The 23,486-nt window shown below is 37.6% G+C and overlaps 1 protein-coding gene across 1 annotated transcript in view; it reads right to left on the reverse strand.

Annotated features, from left to right (window-relative positions):
- SCUBE1 (signal peptide, CUB domain and EGF like domain containing 1) overlaps positions 1–23,486 on the reverse strand; it is a 211,011-nt gene that overhangs the window by 170,986 nt on the left and 16,539 nt on the right. The window contains exon 3 of the mRNA XM_059816476.1: positions 7,323–7,451. Coding sequence (XP_059672459.1) covers positions 7,323–7,451 — 129 coding nt within the window. The remainder of the gene's footprint in view (positions 1–7,322; positions 7,452–23,486) is intronic.

Here is a 23,486-nt window from a genome sequence, read left to right on the forward strand (position 1 = left end):
TAAAACCTCTCCTCTCTTAAAATAAGCCAACAGCTTTTAAAGGAGCACTGCAAGACAGAAACTTGGGTTTTGATCCTAACCTCAGACCACAGAAGAAAACAAATTGTGTGATTTCAAACATGAACCTAATTTTTATACTGATTTGGGATCCCAAGGCCCATTTTTTAATAGGCAGATATTACTTCGAGGCCTACGACCACCTGCTCCTGGTTTGTCTCAGAAGTTTCTCCTTTAGCTGCAGGCTCCCAAATGCTTTGCTGCAGTTGTTGCTCTGCTCCACCTACCAGAGCTGGCAAACTAGTACCACTCCTAGAGCAGGTTCAGTTGCTCCAGGGAAAGTGTCACCTCTCCTTTCCCACAGGGGCTTCCACATGACTTAGTCACTTTGTCAATAAATGCATAATAGCATCTGAGAACAGAAATAAAACAGTAATGTCCATTTTTCAGGCTGCAAAAATCAGGCCTTCTGCCCAAAGCACACCTTCAAGATTGCAGACATAACCAGGACTTTGCTATTCAATTCTTTGCTACTGAATTCACAGCTGACACTGTGCTTGTGTTTTTGTCTACCAAACTGAACATTCAGCCTTTGCAGAGAGCTCCATGGAATCTATAATGCACACCAGTAATTGCATTTCTGGCTTGATTTATAATCAGATGTTCATTCTTTTTCCCAGGACTCTTCTCAATCAGACACAGGATTAACTGCTGAAGAACCATGAACTATACTGGATCATCAAAACCTACTTCTGTAGTTATTTTCAGGAGGTCTGACATACAAGAGAATTGATTGAGATATCATATCATAGATGTCAAAATTTAGTAATTGTTATTTTTCTGTACGAGAAATGAAAGTTGCAAAGAATATTCAAAATAAGAGTGTGTAAGCAGGGATTCAGAAGGGTAAGGATTCTATTCTTGGCTATGCTGCAGAAATCCAGACATCCTGCGTGAAGATTAAGAAGTAACTTAATCTGTTTGCCCTAGTTCCTCATCTACAAAACAATGAAAATTGCATTTCTTTTCCTTACAGGATTTTCTGAGGACAAATCTACCAGTATTTACAAGGTGTTCACATACGTTCCTATATCACAGCAATTAATACTACAGGAAAATGTATAAATAAAATAAATAAGTCTCTGAATACATTATGATAATTTTTTTTGTCCATGCTCCTTTGTGTCTTTTTTGATGGTTTCTAAGAAGAGTTTACAACCTTCTTGAGCACACTTACTAATTAGAGAAATTACAAAGAGCAGAGGACTTCATGAAACCTATGCTAATCTTTAGAAGAGAGATGAGTTAAGATGAGTGTAACCTGGAAGCAAGAAGTGTTTTTGTAAAAAAGCAATGCTTTCTCCCTATTAAAAAGGGACTATCACAAATCAGAGCTGAGGAGAAAATAAAAAAACAACAACACACAAAACAGAGAGATGAGTAGCACTTCTTAGCTATTCATATTTATACCTGAATAGATAAGCAAAAGAAAATCACCACTCCATGCAATTCCATGCTTTAACCTGAAATATTCTTCACACCCAGATTTGGTTTGACAAACAGAAAACAATGAGTTGTGTCGATTTTTTAAGAAGAATTCCCTAACTATATGTACACAAAACTCTGCCTCCAGGAAAAAAACGATAGATGAGCAGAATGTGGAGGAGGTATTACATGGTTTTCTCAAGTAAGAACCAATGACAGTCAGCTTTTGTTGCTACGCATTTTTCTTGCACACTCTTCTTTCCCCATTTTTTCACATTCTGATCAGAGATAGGTGAGTTCCAGAAGGCTTGGAACAGCTGGAGTATCAGCCAATAGGTGAGCCCTTTGGCAAGGAAATTTTGCAAAGCAAGGCTCTCCACTTTCTGATCCAAATAGTTATGGCACCCTCTTCCACCTTCTATTTTCAGATGTCGAATAAATTTGTAAGACTTAGTCAGGAACACCAGCAAGAACTGCTTTCAGCAATGTTTCTAGCAAGCTTTTCCTGGATAAATCCCAAGGTTTAGTAATCCATGATAAGCTTCAGAACTCTCTTCTTTGGTGATGCTTCAGACCAACACAGCACATAATACTCTCCTAGGTGCTTACATTTTTATACGGTAGGAGAGAGATTAATGTAAGATAATGGTATTCCACATGAGAGTCCTTCAGGAGAATGGAAAAATAATTCAATGCTTTTTCTGAATTTCCCAAGTGGAATAACCAAATGCTATTGCATTACCTCATTTATTTTGGTGGGGATACAAAAACAAAACATTAAAAATCTAGTTCTCCACAGCAGCCTTTTCTGGATTTGATGACTATTGCATCTTCTTTTTCATCTTCTCTTCCCTAGAAGAAAACTATACCTTTTCTTTCATTCTTCTGGCATTAGCCATGTTAGACTTCACAATCCTTATGGGTCCCTTCCAATTTGAGATATTCTATGAGTATATGATTCTATGTTTTCTAGATCACTCATTATTCTCACTGCTCTCTTTTGGCTTCATCGAAGTGCAATGCCCTAAACTGAACAGTCCTCCACCAGCTGAACCCTTAACGCTGCTGAAGGAGCAGAGGGTTTCTTTCGATACGACAATTCCTATCACAATAGCTTGAAAGTAAACTAAAAAATTCTCTTTTACCCTCCTGGGTATATTCTGGAGTCGCCATAGTGACAGCTATGCCAAGCTCCCCTGAAATTCTCACTGAAAAGGAAGACAAATTCTCAAGCCTTCTCTATGGCACCCCCATCCATAGCGAATCTCACTTTGTACAACACCCAGGCTTAAAACACCAGGCTCAATCTACCTCCTCTGCTATGTGCTATCTGTCTTACTGAAAGCCTCCAAGAGGAAGCGAAGGCAGAGTACAAGTATGCCCAACTGCTGAAGAGGCCTCCAATCAATACTGCACTTACACATATGCAAAAATCCAGTCTTCTTACTTAATATTAAACCCAGAAAGTAAAAAAAACCCTACGCAAATTAGGAACAACTTTTAGTGTCATGCTGAAGCAGAGCAGGGAGTATATTTTGAATAACCAGCTTTAAAGGCATAAGTCTTATCCATTGATACTCTGTAGTAAAGATTCATGGATTTTACCAGATATTTGAGAACAGACTCTGATTTACTACAAATGAGATAGATAGGGAAAGTGCTTGGCACCAATCTGAAGGCTGATCAGTTATGCCATAATCTCTCCTGAGGCAAGAGAGAAAAAAATTGATAGCATGTCTCAAATGTGAAAGACACAAAGAAGGAAAAATCAATTTATCAGTAAGACCAGGGAGAAAAAATGATCAAACAGGAAAAACCACCTGGACCAGTGAGCTAATTGCTTATGACAAACACCAGACTGGTATTTCATAAATGAGAGGGGAAAACACATTTCATGACTGGTTTCAAATGAAGGATAAAGAAAACCTATTGCATGAGACCAAATATTAGTATTGCGTCCACTGGCCAGAATTTAGAGCAATTTTGAGAAAGAACTACTGCTATTTCAAGTGATTACAGTGCTAAAATAAATTAATTTTAGCCAGACAAGGATCTCATCATAGTTTGAATTCCCTGTGGTGTCATTTCATGTTATATTTGAGAAATTCCTCAATAAAAATGTCAAATAGAAAGCCAGTCAAGTTTCCCTGAGGACAGTTTTGGACATTTTCCAGTACAAATTTTAGCCATGAATTCTTAACCAAACACCTCCTCCCAACAAATAAATAAATAAGAAATTTCACTTGATTAGAAAGAGAAATGTTGAAACAAGAACTCGGGGAAAAAACACTTAACCTGTCATCTGCATCTGATCTAATTAGTTGTGAATACTCCAAGTTTGTTATTTATAAAGACGACTGTAATCACCTTCCTATACTGACATTACTAGAAAGACATCCAATGAAGGTTTAAAAAGGAATGTAAACCCTGTCAAGAAGAGATGACTCCTAGCAAATCTTACATCCAAGCACATACACATCCATGGTCCTGTATGAGCAGATGGTTCAGGCAGGGTTTTCAAAATCAACCTACCGCAAGTTTTATAGGCTCATCTACAAATTCTATGGAAATGACATAATTCTATACAAGATCCACTACAGCCCTACTTAATGTGTATACAGACTTAATTTCAGCATGCTGATCAAACACTACATGCCTTTTCTAAGAGGAACATAAACTTGATACATAGAATATATGATACGGTGCCTAACTAGCAATCTTCATTTTTGACAGTTCTGTAAAGTCCTATAGAGGTTGGGGGAGCAGCAATCAGTAAAAGAATGCATTGAAAGGTGAAAAACATTGTCACTAATCTTATGAAGAGTTCTTTGTCTCCTTATAATCCATGAAAAATTAAGTAGTTTCTCAAAAAGCGAGAACAAGTGGAAACCAGTGGACTTATCAAAACTAATTCCTTTCAATGCCTAATTTCCTCATGGGAAAAAAAAATATATATCTTTGGAATAAATTAACCAAGTTTTACACACTGGGAAAATTTTCCAAAAGGTTACAGAAATATTAATTTAATCACGTACAAATGCAAGGTTTGTTTGTGATCTGAGACCTCACTGCGTCCTCTTAAAAACAGCCAACTGCATTTACGCATTTCTGGCAGCGTAAGTGAAGGGAAACACAACTACTCCAGAAGGGAAAAGACTAGAACACCCCCCTTTTTCAAAACTGATACGGTGCTAATGGGCACAAACAGTCTATCCCAGCAGTCAATATAACTGATAATGCCAGCAGCCAGCTAGGGACCAAATGATGACAGAAAAATGAAGTTCTCTCTTTTCTAGCAATGGTGTCCCAAATCTGAGTTAGCACACAATAGGCAGGCATAGCAAGATTCGCATGGCCACTGTCAGGATTAAAAACTTCAGTATGAGACCTTACAACCAGACACTTTCATCCTCAGCAAACTCACTCAAATTTTAAACAAGGGAGAAACAGGAATGTGCCTTGATTCCCTTTTCAGTGCCTCTAAGTAAAAGCAGTTATTTTACTGAGACGTATCGAAGACCATTCCTTAGTTGCAAATATTCGATCTGCATTTGAGGAACAGAAACTTCCCCAGTTTGTGGTCTCAAAATTAAAAAGGCAATTGTGACCTCTTTTAGTGTCCTAAAGTTGCACACTGGGAGAAAGGGAGCCCTTTGCTATTATTCCCACTCATCTGTTCACTGAACCTCTTCTAGAAGCAACATGGTTCCTAAAATTTTTGGGGTAACACAAAAAGTCAGCTCAGAGTAGACCATGAGTATGGGCAGACACCAATTCTAAAAAACCTGAAGGATCTCCTGATAAGCTTGGATCAATACTTTCAAACGTAGCCACCTGTTAAGCACAATGGTTTGTATTATTGTAGGCCTTTTTATTTTCAAAAAAACAAGCAGCTGAATAGAAATTAATGAAAAGAAAATTAGAAATTTGGCTAATCTCTGTAGATCCTGCCTGTATGTTTCATGACCAGAGAGCAACAACACAGACAGCAGGGGTTCAAATAAATCCCACAGTTCTCCTGAAGGGTTCATCCTTTATCAGGTCACTCGTTTTGCTGTTCGTACTTGCTAACCTACTTTTCCCTACTGCTATGGGAATCATTTGGAAACAAAGTTGAAAATAGCAAGCTGTTTGAAACAACGTACATGCACAGTTATTTAAATTCCAAATAGTTGAACTATTTGATTATGTTTGTGTCCTGTTTTATTAAGAGATATTTATGAACATTAGTATAAATAGAGCTTTTTAAATGAATGTCTGGCTGCTCTTTGTATAAGAAATACCTCTTGCACAATTAATCACTTGACCACCTCAGGTTGAGGCAAATAAATCTATTTAGTCTGTTCTATAACAAATTAAATTTGGAAGTTGAGTCAAAAGCCTGTCAATGGTCAGGATATATAATCCATCTGAACAAACATTACTCAGTTTGAAAATGAACCCAGTAGGAAACACATCTACTGAAAGGCTAACCAAATCCTTGCTCAGAAATTCTAGCTGTTCCATAGCTTCAGTGAGTGCAGACTGGTGTTACTGGACATTATTATTTCTGGTTCACTACCTGATTTCTTGACTTCTACTGCAAAGAATCTCAGTTTTTACCAAAGTAAAGGTGCTGCGTGACACAGAAAAAATACCCCTTTTCCACACTGTTTTATAAACACAGCCTTGAAATGAATTTGGGACTGTACCAAATGCTGATCATTGCATTTCTATTGGGAATATTGAGAAAGATAGTCCCTAGGCACTAGGATTTAGCTAAAATAACTACCAAGTAAGCAGGTATCGGAAACTGGATATAGTAATCAAACTTCATTTCCAGGTAATTGGTGTGAAGAAATTTCAAAACGAAACATATACTTTTTTAGCTTATAGGATAAAGCTGTACTATCTAAACCAGAGCAATGGACATGAATCAAAAAAACAGATTCCAAAATCCACAGACTGCTGAAGCAATTAAGATCCTGCGCTGTACATGGCTGTGTCCTTCCCCTTTGTAAACAGCTATTACTGATAACTGTTTCTTTGCCCTGTTTTATTGCCCAAGTATTCCTTCATCATACTTGCACTTTTAACATTTTGTAATTTATGTTCATACAGCATATCCTAGAACTATGTTACCCTAAAAGGGAAAAAAGGGGAGGGGGAGCTTTAAAGATATGACTGGAATTACAGAAGTTGAAAGAAACAGACAAAATATATTTAAGTGGATAGGACAGATTACTTTTCTTAAAAAAGAAGCCCAAACATCCAGCACAGGCTTTGGAGGTCAGGGAGGGGTTTTAGCAATGTTAAAGATGGGCAAACTGACTTGAGTATGTTAGGATTAAGAGTGCCAACTTTAAGGGTCTGGTCTAAATTACCTGAAAGGATGCTGTAGAGAGGTGGGTGCTGGTCTCTTCTCCCAAGTGAGAAGTGATAGGACAACAGGAAATGGCCTCAAGTTACGCCAGGGGAGGTTTAGATTGGATATTAGGAAAAACTTCTTCATCAAAAGGGTTGTCAGACATTGGAACAGGCTGCCCAGGGAGGTGGTTGAGTCACCATCCCTGGAGGTATTTAGAAGATGTGTGGATAAGGTGCTTATGGACATGGTTTAGTGGTGGATTTAGTAGTGTTAGGTTTAGGGTTGGACTTGGTGATCTTAAAGGTCTTTTCCAACCTAGACGATTCTATGATTCTAAACCACGCTGGAGTCAACAGGCAGGCTTGAACTTATTCAATGTGATCTGGATCAAGTCTTTACTGAAAACATACCAGATGACAAAATGCAGCAAGCAGATCAGGCCTTCTTACCACAGCCATGAAAAGAAACTTTCTTGCCGGCATTTACTACTTACCAAGACAGTTGTGGCCATCATGGGCTAACATGAACCCATCATAGCATGTACACCTGTAGTTGCCTGGAATGTTGATACACTCATGGACACAACCCCCATTGTAGAAGTCATTCTCACACTCGTCAATATCTAAAACACAAGAGGAGGAAAAAGAAGCTTTTGTAAAAGGAGAATACTAAGAATACAGAAAAATTTATCCAACCGAGCATGATCTTTGAATATATGCATATTCCTAATCTTTCTAGATACTCTTATTGCATATTTCATCCAACAGATGGCTCAGGGAATTACTGACTGAATATATCAGGGTTATATATGACTGAAAAGCAGCAAGCCAATGTATCAAACACTCTTTCCCAAAATAACTGTAGTATCATCACAGTAAACAGTGATATGTTGTCAAAAATTAAAAAGAAACACCTGATTTTGGTACATTTCTTATATTTAAAATGTAGGTTTTGGTTTTTGTCTTCAAAATAATCAAGCAGACAATGAGTTAAACCTTTGACTTTGTAGTAACAAACAACTATCTGAAACATGCTATTAATATGGCATAAGAAAAGAGAAAAGTATGCCTTGTTTAACAAAAAATAGTCTTCTCAGAAGACAGAAGATCTGGTATATTCCTGACAATACATAAGGTTGTATTTCTGTACAATAAACCTTGAAAAACACCATTTCTGAAATACCTGTCATAGTCCACAGAGCTTTATTACTACAGATAACTTGGTACAGTTTTGCCTGACTCTACCCCCTCCTCCACAAAATAAACCCTAATATAATATTCTGTCAATTCAGGCATCAACAACAACAAAAAGTCCAACATTTTATTCTTAGAAGGCATGCTAGAATTATTTTTAATTACTTTCTGTACACTGGTCTGTATCTGAAGGAGTACCATGAATGATAAGAGAGATGCATCCTGCTTCAACTACAGACAGTCCTGTTATGATCTTCCCTCCCTCATAAAAAAATGACTTCTCCACTCATTCTAGAAAGTGCAAACTTTCTTTTTTTTTCAGATTGTATCTTGGCTTATATGTGGAACGTCAGCATCACAGTCACTGCTGTGAATCATTCAGTGGTGCACATCAACCAACTAAAAATACACGAATAATTATAGACAGCCTCATAGCTTGATAACTATCAGCTCTAAATCTGTGGTGTCCTAGACCAAAAACCCCAGCTACTGTCCCTAAGTTATGTGCGTGATAAACGGATAAAGTAATCTTTTTAGAAAATCACCTGTTAAGCACATCAGAGCTATCCTGGCTATATATTTCAAACATGACTTCCATTGCAGAGGTGGTTGAAATATTTCTCTATTAGGTTCATGTTCACACAGCCTTTTCTTTTTTCTTCTTCTTCTTTTACTTTTAAAAGTACTCCAGGAAAAGCTTTGCTACCTGATATCATACCCAGCCGCAATCCCAAAACAGCAAGGTAGTTTGGTAAAACCAGATTCTTCTGCAAAGCCAGCTCAGACTCAGTCACTTAATGCTTTCAGCATTTCTGACCTTTGGATTGAGTTTGTCTAGCTTTGTCCCTCCTTGCACAACCCTCTGAGAAGTTTGATCTGCCAGAGCAGGGACAGGGTCCTCCCAAGTTTTTTTGCAAGCCTTCCCTCTCCGGTCTGCCCCTCCCAGGAACCTAAACTCAGAGTAGCCCAGGTCTCCATCCACTTCCTTCCAACAGCTCAGAAGCTCTCCTTCTACAGTCTCCTCAGCAGCTTGAAACAGGAATTATGAATTTGACTTTATCTGCAAAACTGGTTAGCTTTTTTGTACCTCAGCATCCAGCACCACAAAAATGCTGGAAATAAGAAGCTGGAGAAAGGATCTTCCTAATAAAAATATGACCTGCTGCTTAAAGGTAAACTTCCTATTCTTTCAACCACTGCTCTGTTTCAGAAAGTTCCCATCCTTTACTAACAATTTCCTTCCATTAGTTGTACAAGTGCCGAGTCAGCACAGCCTGTGGATGTGCTCTACCTTCTGGAGTCCAGTATGACAACAAAAGATATGTCTGTGATTTTTCCTGAAAACAATAACCAGTAAGTCAATTACTGCGTATTGGGCTCATTCCAAACATACCTGCAGCATGGCAGTGCAAAGTCCATGAGAAGCCGCTTTCCTTTACTTATAGCCCAGTGCGCCTGGGTGCATATTGCCAAAGCATTCCAGTGAGGTTTCCACTTAGCAGATATTTACAGCTTCCATAATCATTCAGGAATATTTCCAGAAACTTCCTACCATTCTCAGGCTACAGGGACAAAAATAGAGCTCTACAGTAATGCCATGTTTTAACAGGCCAAGTCAATAATCAAAAAGCACGTAACATGATTTTGATGTCAGGTGCGTCGGGCATTCCTTCAGGACACTCAGGAAAAATGGTAACTTCATTTTAAGATTTGTTCTTAACTTTTATACAGCACCAAGTTTCTTCAGAAGAGGGAGTTCAGAAAAAATGTTATCAGTTGTTATGTTACTCAGCATCAGACTGCCAAGGGCTGATCAATTCATTCCATTTTTTCAAACAATTAATCAAATAGGACTATTTGTTTAAATAAGCAATGGGAGAGCCTTCAAAAGGGACAAAAACCAAAGAAATGTGAAGCCTTTTGAATGCCTACCCTTTATATAAGACTTATTTCTAAAAAGCTGTACTGTGGTTAGCAGCACAAGGTGCTGATGTAATACAAATACTTAAGTTTCAGAAAGCGTAATCTAACAGACACATCAACCAGAAAAATAATAAAAGGAACAGATTCTTTTCATATCTCTCTCTCAGGAAGTTCCAGTTACATTAAATTTTGCAAAAGGATTAGAAGATTACTTCTCCCTTTTGTACCCCAAGAACTGTACAAAACTAGGAGTGGAGCCAAACATTCTACTTATTTTTAAGAGCCATGTTGTCGGGTTTTTGGTGTTTCTTTCCCCCCCCAAAACCACATTCCTATTTAAGAGATTTCACCTGGCAGGCTGACTATTTCCAGTATTGCTAGTAAAACACCAAGGGGTTAAGACTCGTGAATTTAACACTTTATTTTTTAAAACAAAAACAAACAAACAAAAAGCCCCCACCAAAAGCATGCAGAAAGCCTGCAAAGTCCAAATGTTGAACTCTTTTCAAGCTCCAGCTGCATCAAGAGAAAAGCAGACAACACGCCTACAAACAATGTGAACACCACCCCATCTTCTCTTCTCATATACCTGGAGGAGGACATTCTTTAAAGAATGTCTCAGTGAAAGTGCTGAACAACTATAATTTACGGGCTGAATATTACATCTGACATGGCAGGATATGGCTTCCTTAGTAAGCCTAATATAGCAATAAACACAACAGGAGTACATTCAAACACACAAAACCTGCAGGCTTGCTCTTAATTTTATCTACTGTAAAACTCAAAATTTGCAGGGGCCAGCTATGTTAATTTCCTTTTGATTAGGTCATATCCTATTATTCTTTTTTTCCTGTAATTGATAGAATTGGGTGTTAATCAAACTCTTGGCTCCAAACACCTCTAACTCAGAAAATTAACTCTTCCCACTAATTCTGTAGCTTCAACTATCCTTAACATTTTTAGTGTTTGATCACTTAATATTGTCTTTCACCATGAAGGAATTACCATAACACAAAAACAAACAAGAGAAACAGAGAAATGTTGCCATCTGACCATGAGATTGCTGCGCTGGATGCAGGTGCATATACTGTTGAATTAGCTAGGTTTACTGCAATCTAGCTCTCAATGGGAAACCTAAAGTTTTATCTACGCTGGCAAAATATTTACAAAGTTTTCACCCCAGTAAATTCTGCCTCTGCAGACAGGCAACTCTTGTGGTGTCTAGTGAAGAAAACACCCTAAAAATATTGCAATTTCCTCCCTAAGAGGAATTAATTTCACATGGTATTACAATGGCAGCAATTACAGGAGCCCTGGAAAAAAATTTAATACACCAAAATGATTAAGAAGGCATAGGGCCATTTGTAATAATGACATAATCTGCCAAGAACCTATTTGGGCTTACTGTGTTCAAATGAGACAGCAACTCCTAATGCCAGAGCTGGATGCATACAACCACATCCTCAGCTGTTGATGAGCTAGTTTTGACCATCTCTTTCTGGAACTGGTTTGGGAAATCTCCAGAATCCACTGCTTGTTTCGAAAGTTTTAAAGGACAAAATCATCAGACAAAAAGAGATAAAAAAACACTTGCTTACTTGGGTGTACTAATAACTGTACTGGTTCAGCTATTTGCCAAGGTGAAAGAAGCTTGGAAACTACATCATAATTCCTGATGGAAAGCAGAGGTGAATCTTTTTGTAACAGCCTGGAAATAACTCTTTCAGCAACCCTAGGAAACACAGCACTGCCATGCTCACCTCTTCAATGAGCAGTAGTGTTACTTAAAGAGTACATACTGTATGAGATGGCAATTATTATATAAGCATCCAAGAACTTTTTTAAAAAACCTAGACAAGTAGCTGAGAAAATCCAAGCATCTGTTACCTTGAGGAGTGCTGTAATTTACAGTCCCTGTATTTCAGTTATAGGAAAAGAAGTTGTCTTCTTTAAGTGACCTAATTCTTCTTAGTCTGAGGGGACCTGTATCTACCTTATACAGATTGGGATTGATTCTTTCATTATTACAGGTGAAACTGACACTACCCCAGAAATTTGTTTCATTTGTGTATTCTGCAACAACAGGATGGCACTCTCAGAAGTCTCACAAGGCCCCCCTGCAGAGAAGCAGCTCTACCAGGAGCACGTAGAACTTGACTAAGAAACACTCAAAATAAAACAGGAATTGATCTCTTCTGCTTCCAGTATCACAGTATTTCAGCTTTCTGTTTCGGCAGAGAATAGAAGACACATCAGCATGCAGTAAGTAACGTTCAAAAGACAAACCAAACTGTAAAACAGAGTGAGGAAAATGCTAGTTCCCATTTTGTCTAAACATTTTCAGCAGCGTCATGAAATTTGCTGCGTGCTAACCATCTTTTCCCAGCACTAACAATCTTTGCTAGAAGGTGGCATAGACTTTATGCCAGGAAAGTATAAAATCTACCTCCAGCAAAATTCATTCCCACTCTTCATTATACCAGTTGCCATTCATTAAGTCCTGAATGTCCAAAAATCATTACAACACATATAACAAAATTTATTTGACAGCATAGCTACAGATGATTATGGGCAAAGCTACGGAAATCAAAGCAAATGTCTGCATGGAGTTGATGAATTTTGGATCAGTGTCACAGCTAAACTGTCACAGAAGCCTTATGGCTATTAACATGAAAAAGGAAGAATGGCTGAGGCCTGAAAGTCAATGAGCCAAACTCAGCTTTCAGTGTTGAATTCCACAGATTTCTATAGAAAATGGGAAAGTATGTATTGGCACAACCTTTATCTTAGCATCTGTCAAGGCCACAGATCCCAACACTCACAATGCAACAGAAGATGTTCAAAATAAAGAGTAGGATTGGGTAAAATCTGTGTTCATTTTAAAGTATTTCTTGACTACTAATGTAAGGGAAAGATCTGGAGTTAATTTAGTAAGCACAAATTTCAATTGACTTTGAAAGGAATAATTTATGTGCTTGGACATTTTAAAATAAATAGCCAAAGGAAACTGTCTCCCCACATCGATTTCTTCTAATTTAGAGAACCACCAGCAAAACTTAGCACACAGGTATATTATGCAGATGTGGAATATTTCCTAAAGGAGCTGGATCCATAAAATAGCTAGAAAAATAAATATTAAATTCTTTTTAAGTGTGTCTTGATGGATAAATCCACATGTTTATCCAGTATCTGAAGAGAAAAATATTTTGGTGTCCATCTTTATCTATTTATCTAGCTGCTTTAAACAAAATATTGCCAAAGAGGCATTACGGAGACAGTAAATAACATTGTCCTTAGAAACGTGCCAGCAAAGAAACTGTGTTTTTACCTTCCTGCTCCATGAGAGGTTGCTGCTAGCCCCCTACAGAGGACAAAGCATAGCATTTGCAGAATTCTCTATTATCAGTCGTCTTCTGCCAAAAAGAAGTCATACTACAGTTCTGCAATTGCAGCATGTTGCCTGCTTATCCAGAACTGGTATGCAGCAAAGGACATTGCAAAATGCTGGAACACATATTTCCATGTGGTAATATTTTGCACTTTTATGGCTTCTCTCTTAAAAGCTTTCAAAAATTTTTACTGATTCTTTACTGAGTTTTGGTCACCGTTCCTCCTAGGACTAATGCACTATCCTAATTTCCACAGAAAAATACAGGAGAAAAGCCCCACCCTAGGTTCTAAATCCTACACAATTAAGAACAGAGCCACAGTACAAACAGAGCTGTCTTCATCACTGCATATTTTCATGCAACCTTGATCTCAGATGCTTGGGAAAGAAGTGACCTTGTAATATCGAAAAGCAAAATGCCCTGAGGTGAAATCCCAGTCCTACAAAAGTCAAGAGGCGTTTTTGCCACGGGCTTCATGGAGCCAGGAAGACATGTTTGTTGGGACTCACAGTAAAGAGATATGCGAGACAGGATCAGCACTTAAATTTCTTGTTCCCACTTTCAATTCGGAACAAGCAGCAGTGTAGCATCAACACCGTTACTTTACTTTTACGGAAACAGGCAGAAATGAAATAACACGCACAGTGACAAGAATACAAACAAGTTCAAGTCCTGGATCATAATCAGATCAGCATCTTACTCTTCTTAATGACCAGATTTGGGGATTTTAAAAGGCATTAAAATAAATAAAAACAACATGGGAATATTTACATATACTCTGTTTCTTTGGCAGATTCTACATTTAATATGCTTTCAGCAGTTATACCCACACACTGGATAACCTGAACCTAAGGCATTTGTATTTCTCATATCAAGTTGCGCTTTCCTTAAGAAGGGAACCAGCTCCAGATCGAATGGCCAGAAAAAAAGCTCACATGTAGGCTAAAGACCGTTTTGGTTAAGTGCAGGACAAATTTGCCAAAAGTTCAGCTCTCTGGAAAGCATTCAACCCAAGCAAGAATACTAAAATTATTAGATTCTCAAGAGGAGTTTAGCATCAGTACATTTCCACATGTTCAAAATTATTTGAAGTCCGCTCAGTTCTGCTCTTAAAATTTGCAAGAGCTGATCCAGCTAGATGTATGAAGAATCAGCTGCGAAAATGTTATCAATTCCACTCAACCTGACCTGCTGAAATACCGCTTCCCTCTGTGAGTTTTGTGATAGCAGAATTCGGCATCTACTCCAAGTCCAAATTTGATGAAGAAAATATTGTCATATCAAGATGCATTCAATTTTTTTCTACCCCAAATGAAACCTTGACCTTCATCTCAGAGTGAAGTCCATTTCTGAAAATCCCTTCCCATGAAAAGCTTCATAAGTCACTTTTTCTAGAAGAGAAAACAAATTAAAAATCTGTAATTTATTACATCTGGTTCTTCCATTATTTTTTGATTCATAAATGTTAACGTCTTTATTCTTTAGATGCTGTGACCTTGGAAATGTTACGATCTAATGAATTAAAGAGGAACACACAGTGCAGTTTTTACGGCTTTCAAGTCATCATGATGTTTTCAAGACGCCTGTGCCCAAGAAAACTGTAAAATTTGATAGCCATTAGGACTACTCTGAGAGCCAAGGTCAAGGGTCAGCAGGCTGGGAACAGGGTAAAATCAGAAAAAGCAGCCTGATGTTTCTCAGCAGAGGAAGGAAAAAGAACAGGTACAATAGGTTGTTTAGCATGAGGGTTTTCCAGTGTAAATCCCTCAAGAGCCTTTCTGCTATGGGTACTGCCCCTCCAATGTTTTTCCCATTAGTGCATCCACAAAGAAAAAATAAATAAATTCAATTTTACAACTTCCTTCAAAAATGTCACAAACCCCTATTTTCCAGTATAAAAACAGCAATAAAATGAAAATGCCATGCCAGCTTAGTGGAGATGATCTGGATGCAATCTGTGGTATTGTTGGGGTGTTTTTCTGGAAGCTATTTCATACAGTTTCCAGAAAACCTCAAGTACTCTGTAGCAGTTTTATTTGTTTCCTTTTCTTCTGTGATGGCTGAGCACAAAGTTCATCATGCTTTATATCTTGCTAAAGTACTTGTCTGAAAAAAGGGGGAGAAAAAATGGAATACAAACCAAACTATGTAGAGGTATGTCCAGCTGGTTAAAGAGCACACATATTTTTCAAGTGTGAACAGCTTCATATTTAGAACTATCTTGTCTAAAAACACTTAGGACTCATTTGGAAGGCAGATGAGACATCATCCCATTTATCACTGGGTGTAGGATGGAACTTTTTTACTTTCTATTTGTTTATTATTTTGTTCTCTGACCACAATTACTATCTCCTAATTTTGGAGAAAGCACAGACACATCTATTGCAGATGCTTATTTTGTCCTGTGTCTGAATTTGTTTCCTATTATTACACTGATCACAGCAAACATGAATCAAATTATCAAGTCACACAGAGTAAGGATGGCCTTTTAAGAGTCATCTTCACTGCTCGGGAAAAAACAGACAAGCTTTCAGACACACAAGTCCTTCTCTAAGGAGGCAATGGAGTACATGAACATCTGTGTTTATCAGCTGTAGAAAAGTAGGTGTGTTTAGCGCTTGTTACTTTTCAAGTTTTAGTTAATGATCTTCAAATATTGTTTATCATACAAAGGGAGAACTAAAGAATCACTATATGTGATTCTCTAGTGGCTAGACAGTGTCAAGCACCCAATGCTGTAAGCAGAATTCAGCTGACCCAGCTCACATATCATTAAATGAAACAAGGCGATAGATTGTGAAAATCCAAACTTTCTGCAGGAGCTGAATGATTGTATTCTACATTTTTGGTGAATGACTACCACATTCTTCATTCATTGATAAGCAATATGGTCTCTGGAGACTCCCTTCCTTATATTTTTCTTAAATTCACCTTCCCTTCCTCTGTTTCCTGTCTCTGTTCTCTTTCCTGTATATTTCCCTCCTTGCTTAAACTCCTACTTCAAAGAGTTAGAAGAACATTTTTAATGGCTGGACATTGATACGCCAATCAAACTGCCTACAGACAAATGAATCTACCCCTTTGATTAATTTTTTCAGGATGCCTGCAGTTCAAGACAGGTATTACTGCTTCAGTGTACATGTACTTTGCCAATGGAAAGTTATCACTGAAGTACAGGGGAATAAAAATTACTTAAAAAAAATTTTAAAACCCCCACAGAAACTGAAAGCTGAGATTCTGCACGCATTTGGTGCAATTTGCCAGCCACTTAAATACTCTTTATGGTGGCATATATAACACTCCAGGAGCAGGAATGGAGAGGAGATCAAATAAATAACACGGAACACTCTTCATTTAAGACCTTACAGAGTTTTTGACTGCTTAATTGACAAGTCTTCCTACTGCATTAACATTAGGTTTATATAGCGTTTCTTACCTAGAGTACCTTTTGGGGGCCTAAAACCTTTGGACAGCTACAATCATTTTTAGAAAAAAATAATTAAGCAGAGTTCTTTCCCTGGGGAAAAACATATTTGCTATTCACATACCAGAGTATTATCCCTATATGACATTTGCCATCTCAACCAGCACAATGGAAACTTATCCGGGACCATTCCAACTCCATTCATGGTTAATACAGTATTTTTCTAGATAAAACCAAAATTATTGTTATCCTGCATTACACATATTGAACCCTTGATTAGAGTTTGTTGTGGTTTGACATTTTTCTTAATTGATATTTAAACAGATTGGCTACAAGTTCTTTGAACTACAAGTGAGATAACCAAATAAAGATGGATACCTGCAGAGCACATAACAGTTTTAGAGTCTGTCTTTATTTAGTAGCTGCCATGACCGACAAGCTCAAGCAGAGATATTTCCTGTTCACAAGCTGTTATGAATGTGAAACATGACATTTGACAGCATTTTCCCCACCACTTCTAAATCACAGCCATTTCCACCACAATTCCCTCTTTTAATATAATGGGAAACTTTTATTCCACATCTAATCTTGCAAGCTCTTGGAGCTCTAATGGGAGAATATTTTTGTGCGCCTTACTGCCACAACTGGTGTGCATGCATCCTAATGATTATTGGTTCAGTAAGTCATGGCAGGAGGTTATTCCTAGATCTTTAAATTGAAATATGCATCTAAAAACTTTGAGGGGGATGTCTAAAACAGTTAAACTAGCTCGCTGATACAGACATCATTCACCCACTTATTTTCCAACCCCTGTAGGCATCTCCCTCATTCTCAGATTGTGTACCTCCAACCTTCCTTTGCATCTCATTTTTAAATTTCTGTCCACTGACAAAAGGAAACAATCCCAAGCTTCAATTCTGAAATAAATTTCCTTATTACCTGTCAGTGGATGAACATTAACTTATTTTCTGTGTCCCTTCTTTTGGGAGAACAGGAGGTGGCTATTCCTTCTTGCTAATTTCAGAACAAGTCAGTGGCAGATCATGTACTGTAAAATGGAAGATTTCTTGATATTATATAACACATGCTTCATTAGTCCCTGGCAGATTAACGCTCCTTCGGTTTCAGGCTGAGACAGCCAAGGCCACAAGCCGTATCCAGCCTTCTTGGATATGAGGAACTGTTATGTTTTCCAGCAGAGGTGCAAATCCTTGCATAGGAAATTTATGTCTTCTGACAGCAGGCTCACCTTTTCAAACTATTTCTTCCACATGTGCTTTAACAGCAGTCCTTGGGCTACTGCAGACTCCTGGCTGAGAACTGTTCTGCTGCGCTGGTTAACCTCTTGGGAAATACAATGTAATTTATGTCATGTAGGATTTGTAAAATGTAGGGCTTCCTGTCATCCTGTATTAATTGGTCAAACTCCCTGCTTTGTATGGCACACATGTGAGAAATTAATTTTACCAGCCTACAAAAACTCCCATGAGAGTACCATACAACTAATTATCTATGAGCAGAGCAACTCTGCATTACGTACACTGTTGTGCACTGCCATGAGAGACTCATCGCACATACTCAAATGACCTGTTCAGGGCTGCCTTTCATTTCAACATTTACTAAAGTCATGTGGCTACTTCTAAACATGATACACAGGGGATCCACGGATTTGTGTCCCCTGATAATGCTGGACCTAACAGTTATGAAGCCCAGGAAACCAATTCTGCCTATTATTTTGTCACCTGTTCCCTGAGTGCAGACAAATTCATACAGTTCCCCAACAGCATCCTTTACAAAGTGAAGGCCTCCCAGCATTTTGGTTTGCAGAGAACAGCAAAGAGCAGCCTGTAAGGACTGCCACTCTACGTCCTTCACAAGTATGAAGACTAACTCCTCACCTATTAAACAGCAGCTGACTGGAGGATAACTTGGATGATCAAAGATGATCAAAGACGATCCTTCTTTGTTTCAGAATCATCATTTTTATTTTTGCCATAAATAGTTTTTCCAACTACAGAAGTGTTTATCTGGACTAGGAAGGTCCACACGACAGTAAAACAGCTATAACACACATAGAATGTACTGAAAAATGAGAGTATGGGTCATTCATTAAAACTCAATGAAATAAAAGTCCCTCACATCTCCTGGTTATTAAGACTCCAGAGTAACTTTGGCAAGAGTAATATACTAATACCAGCATGTTGCCTAACTACCAATATCGATCATTCTACATTTTACTTTTCTTATCCAGGAGAGAGTACTGGGGATTTCATATTTTCCTTCTCTTTTCTATGGTGGTGTGCACTGACAGTAAATGTGCTTAAAAATTATTTCAGTGCTCCACCCTAGATATAGATACATTATCTGTATATAATTTATGTTTTCAGGAGAGTGGTAAGTATTAATTTTTCTTACTAGTTCCTTGCAGGGCTGTGGGTACTCAGCATCTTTAGGAAACAAACTGAGTAAAATTAGTTGAGATGACCCTACATTTAAGAGAAATGTCTCCTTTATGAGCTTGATACATTTGCTTGAAAAAGATGTGAGAAGACTAAACTGAATAGAAATTAGATCAAAGATTTACAAGAAATTTTTAAAATCTGAGATAGGCTTACAAAATGCTCAAACTCATTTTTGTCCATCACTCTTCAGCTTTATGATGCACTGTACAGAAGGTAAAAAAGTTACTAGGCTACCGATTTTGTTATTATGCAAGAGTTGAAGATGATCAAGTCACATTTTGTTTCTGTAATGACAAATTCAACTTGTCACAGAATTGTGTTTCAGAATCTCAACTTTCAGTAAGTTAAACTTTATTAAACCTATGATTATAAAGATAATGCCCTAAATGTGAGCACACACAAATCACTGAACTGAACAGTTCACAGCTCTAAGAGCTATCTCAATCAGCAGTCAGTGGATTTGGGAACTGTACAATCATGAAATGTGGAATTATTTTCAAGATGCCAAAATATTTGGCAATTTTGCTGCACAACTCAGAATTCTGGCACAGCCTCTCAGCTTCTTAACAACAATTCTACCTCCACAATGTGTAAAGTACCTGCCATGTAATTTTGTTTGGGTGTACAAATGGAACATTTTCCATTTTTTGAAAGTGTGGCCCTGGCCAATATCAACAAGAAGCCCTAGATGCTGTTGTAGTAGATCAATGCAAAAGGGTTTTATTTTCAAACAAATATTACATTAATGTAATTTTTGGATTCAAGCTTTTTATTCCTGAAATAGACAACCCTGTCCTACTGATACATGCTGACAATTCTAAAATTTTATTCACAAAGAGAGTTCATCGTTATGATGTAGGCTCTCCTTAGTCTTCTAAAATGCCATGCAGAAATTGGTCTTGTGAGCCAGAGCTCTATTTACCACCAGAGACAAATAATAATAGAGAAAATCTGAAAACCAGTGATAAGCAGCCTTTGGGTTTTGACATGTGAATGTGTAACAAGTGTCCAGCAGAGATACAGATCTACAGATAGTGAACACCAGCATGGAACCCATCAGCTTTTCCATCATTACCCTCTACAGACTCTTCAGAACATTGCCTGGACTCTTTGGCCAGTAGAGAAGTAAGCAAGAGCAGGGGCTCTCTGAACAGGAACTAATGAAGTTACACACTCTCCTTTGCCTGGCATGCAGGGGTGAGGGTTAGATGAGGCCTGGGCAGGCTGTACAAACACCTATTTCATAGTGAGGAAAATCCAGGAAAAGCAGTAAGTATGAAATTTAAAATTCAAACATGAAAAACACCATTGCTGACCTGTGAATCATCAAATATTTTCAATTATAAGCTGTGCTCACATCTGATGTTTGGACAAGAAAGAAGTATAGAGCAAACAGAGGCAATCAACTAGCTTTGCCAAGAAATTAGGCATTTCTGCTCCAGCATTCAAAAATCCTGCACTAGAAAGCATACACAGCTTTCAGCACTGTTAATGCTATTCTGTGAAAAAAGAATGAAACTGCAGATATGGAAATAGTAACATGGACATTTGCTGAAAATTGAAGAGAGATCATATTCATAGCCTAGAAATTTTCCTTTTGTAATTTTATGTAATTGTATTTGTTTGTTATGTTCAGGAGGATATTTGGTAGAAAGAACCAAAGAAGGCCTACAACTTTAGTGCAGTATTCAAATAATAATATGCATTTGACAGAACACACCACAGAAAGCCAGGCAGTCTAATTGTACTGCCCTCCTCCCCAACAGTAGAGGGATAAAAGTGGGTAAGTTTATACAAATGTTTGTTTAGTCCTGTAGAGTTATTCCCAATACTCTCATTTAGATAATTTATCATGAGATGCCTTTTACAGCAATGCTGTTTTATTATGCATAGGTAAGCAAAATGCAGCAATCTCTTGGCTAAAGACTTGATTAACAGCCCAATAAACAGTTTGTTGGTTTTTTTTTTAAATTGGACAGTACATTCAATATAAAACTAGAGATTAGAGAAATCACTTTTTGAAACGTTCTTGATTAATTCCCCATGCTTCTCCTTCCTCCTTCCCATCTTTCTACACAATCCCTCTTTTAAGACTGTATCTGGTATAGTATTTCTAAGATACATGAACAGAAGTCCAGAAGAGAACACATTACAACTTCATTAGTTATCCATTGAAAACAGGGCACCAAGGCCTGACTCACTCATGATTAATACAGGACTTCACCCTCAGCAAAAGGCTCAAAATAAAATAATAGGGTTATGGGTGTTTATCCACGGCACCTGGTTTAACAATGCAACCGTCTAAAGTTAGGTTAAACATCCAGATCAAGCTTTTCAAACTACCTAGTCATTTTTTTACAACTGACTCGAGATTCTTGCATTCTTCCATGTCCCGTTTTTTATAATCTACCCTAAGCATCCACTATTGGCCACTGTCAGAGACTGCACATCAAGCTAGGCGGATCTTTAGTCAAACTCGGTCTGGCCAGCTTACGCACTTTTGCTATTAAAAGATAAATACACATAGGTATGTGGCATGGGTAGGGACCAAAGTTCTTTGATTTCACTGTAAAGAGCCCTGATTTTACCTTCCTGTAATGTGTATGATTTACCAATCTTTGTATACTCCATCAGCACATAACATACAACAGACTGGACAATAAAGAGAAATTCTAAAAAATGCTTAAGGGGTATTCCAAGGATCTGATAACCAAGCAAACGAGACTGACATTCAAGAATGTCTGTCCATCTCCATAACTGGCACAACTGACTTTTCTTACAAGTTACTTCTAAGTGCACATAAAGATCCAGCAGGCTTAGTGTAAAGGACTCTCAATTTGCATTTAGCTTATGCAAGCAGACAACTCGGCTACTAGAATTAAAAGCAATGCAATTTAAACAAAGGTATAACCACACGGTCTAGCAGTGCTTCCTGAGTAGGATGCACCAAGAAAAATCTTAAGGCTGAGTTCTAAGAAAACACAATTAAAAAAAATCAGCTTTTTCCTAAAATTAAGTCAGGGGGGTTGTTTTGTTTTTTTAACATTGTAGATGTCCACATCTGTGTTAGAAAGAGACTGTTATTTTCAGGACATGATTTATCTGACCTATTTTTGTCTCCATTAATACAAGGTGAATTGCATTAAGGAAATTCCCATTTCTCTCCATCAACTACAAAGGGAAAGCAAGGCGAACTGCTTAAGTGTACTGAACTGTACTACTGAGATCCATGTTTGGACTGATGAAATCCACCCTTTGCCTTCTTCGGATACCCCTGAAATTAACAGAAACTCTACCAGTATACCAAATGCTCAAAAGATAGAGCCAGGGCCTCCCTCCCAATATAACAGACTTTATTTTTACTGCAAGTTAGGTCTCAGGAAGGAGTGCAATGTGAAGCCCATGATCAACTGTCTGAGCACAATTTAAATGTTAAACTAAATGAATTATAGGATGTATTATTAACGGTTGTAATTCTATGCCTAGTACACAAATTAATTGAAGTGACTGACAAGCATTCACTTGAGGATAGAGAAATGCAGGAAGCTAATATTTGTATTAATTCACATGTTAATTTTGTAACTTGTGACCCCAGAAAACTTTTAAAACAAAAGGGCAGGAACATTTTCAAATTACCACAGGAAAAGTAAAGTAATCCCACCACCCCCCCAGCCAAACAATTTTACAGCCAGCAGAAGGCACAAAACCACATGGAGGAGGTATTTTTAATTAAGTGCAATGTAAGGAGAATAATGGTTACCCGTATTCAGTCTAAACAATTATTATCAAAAGGGCCTTAGCATTTTAAAATAAGCCATTTAAGAAAGGCTTACTGTTTTAAACATAGGCTGTTTCCGATTATAAAGTAGAGCTTTTAATTAAGATTAGTAAGGCCTAATTCAAGCTATAATTTGGTTCCTTTAGTCAGCAAATGTCTATTAAAACTGAGCAATTAAGGTTAAATGGGTTGAAGCATTTAAAGCACTCCCCCCTGCTTCAAATACTATAATAGAAAAGACCATGTTAGTGACTAATTCAGACCAGAAGACATGTATTTCCCCTAAGTTTTATACTTCCTTGTTGATCATAAAGTTTACTAAAGAAGAATCCATTGGTAAACTAGATTTTCAGTGCAACATAACATTGTCATATATTTGTATGTTACAGCTTACCATGCACAATTTAAAAAGCAAAATATAAAATACAAATTCTGTAATTTTATAAATATAGTATAAAGTTTGCTCCTATTATGGCTTTTCTCCCTTA

Source organism: Gavia stellata, chromosome 4, assembly GCF_030936135.1.
Source record: "Gavia stellata isolate bGavSte3 chromosome 4, bGavSte3.hap2, whole genome shotgun sequence".
In the NCBI taxonomy this organism is placed as follows: domain Eukaryota; kingdom Metazoa; phylum Chordata; class Aves; order Gaviiformes; family Gaviidae; genus Gavia; species Gavia stellata.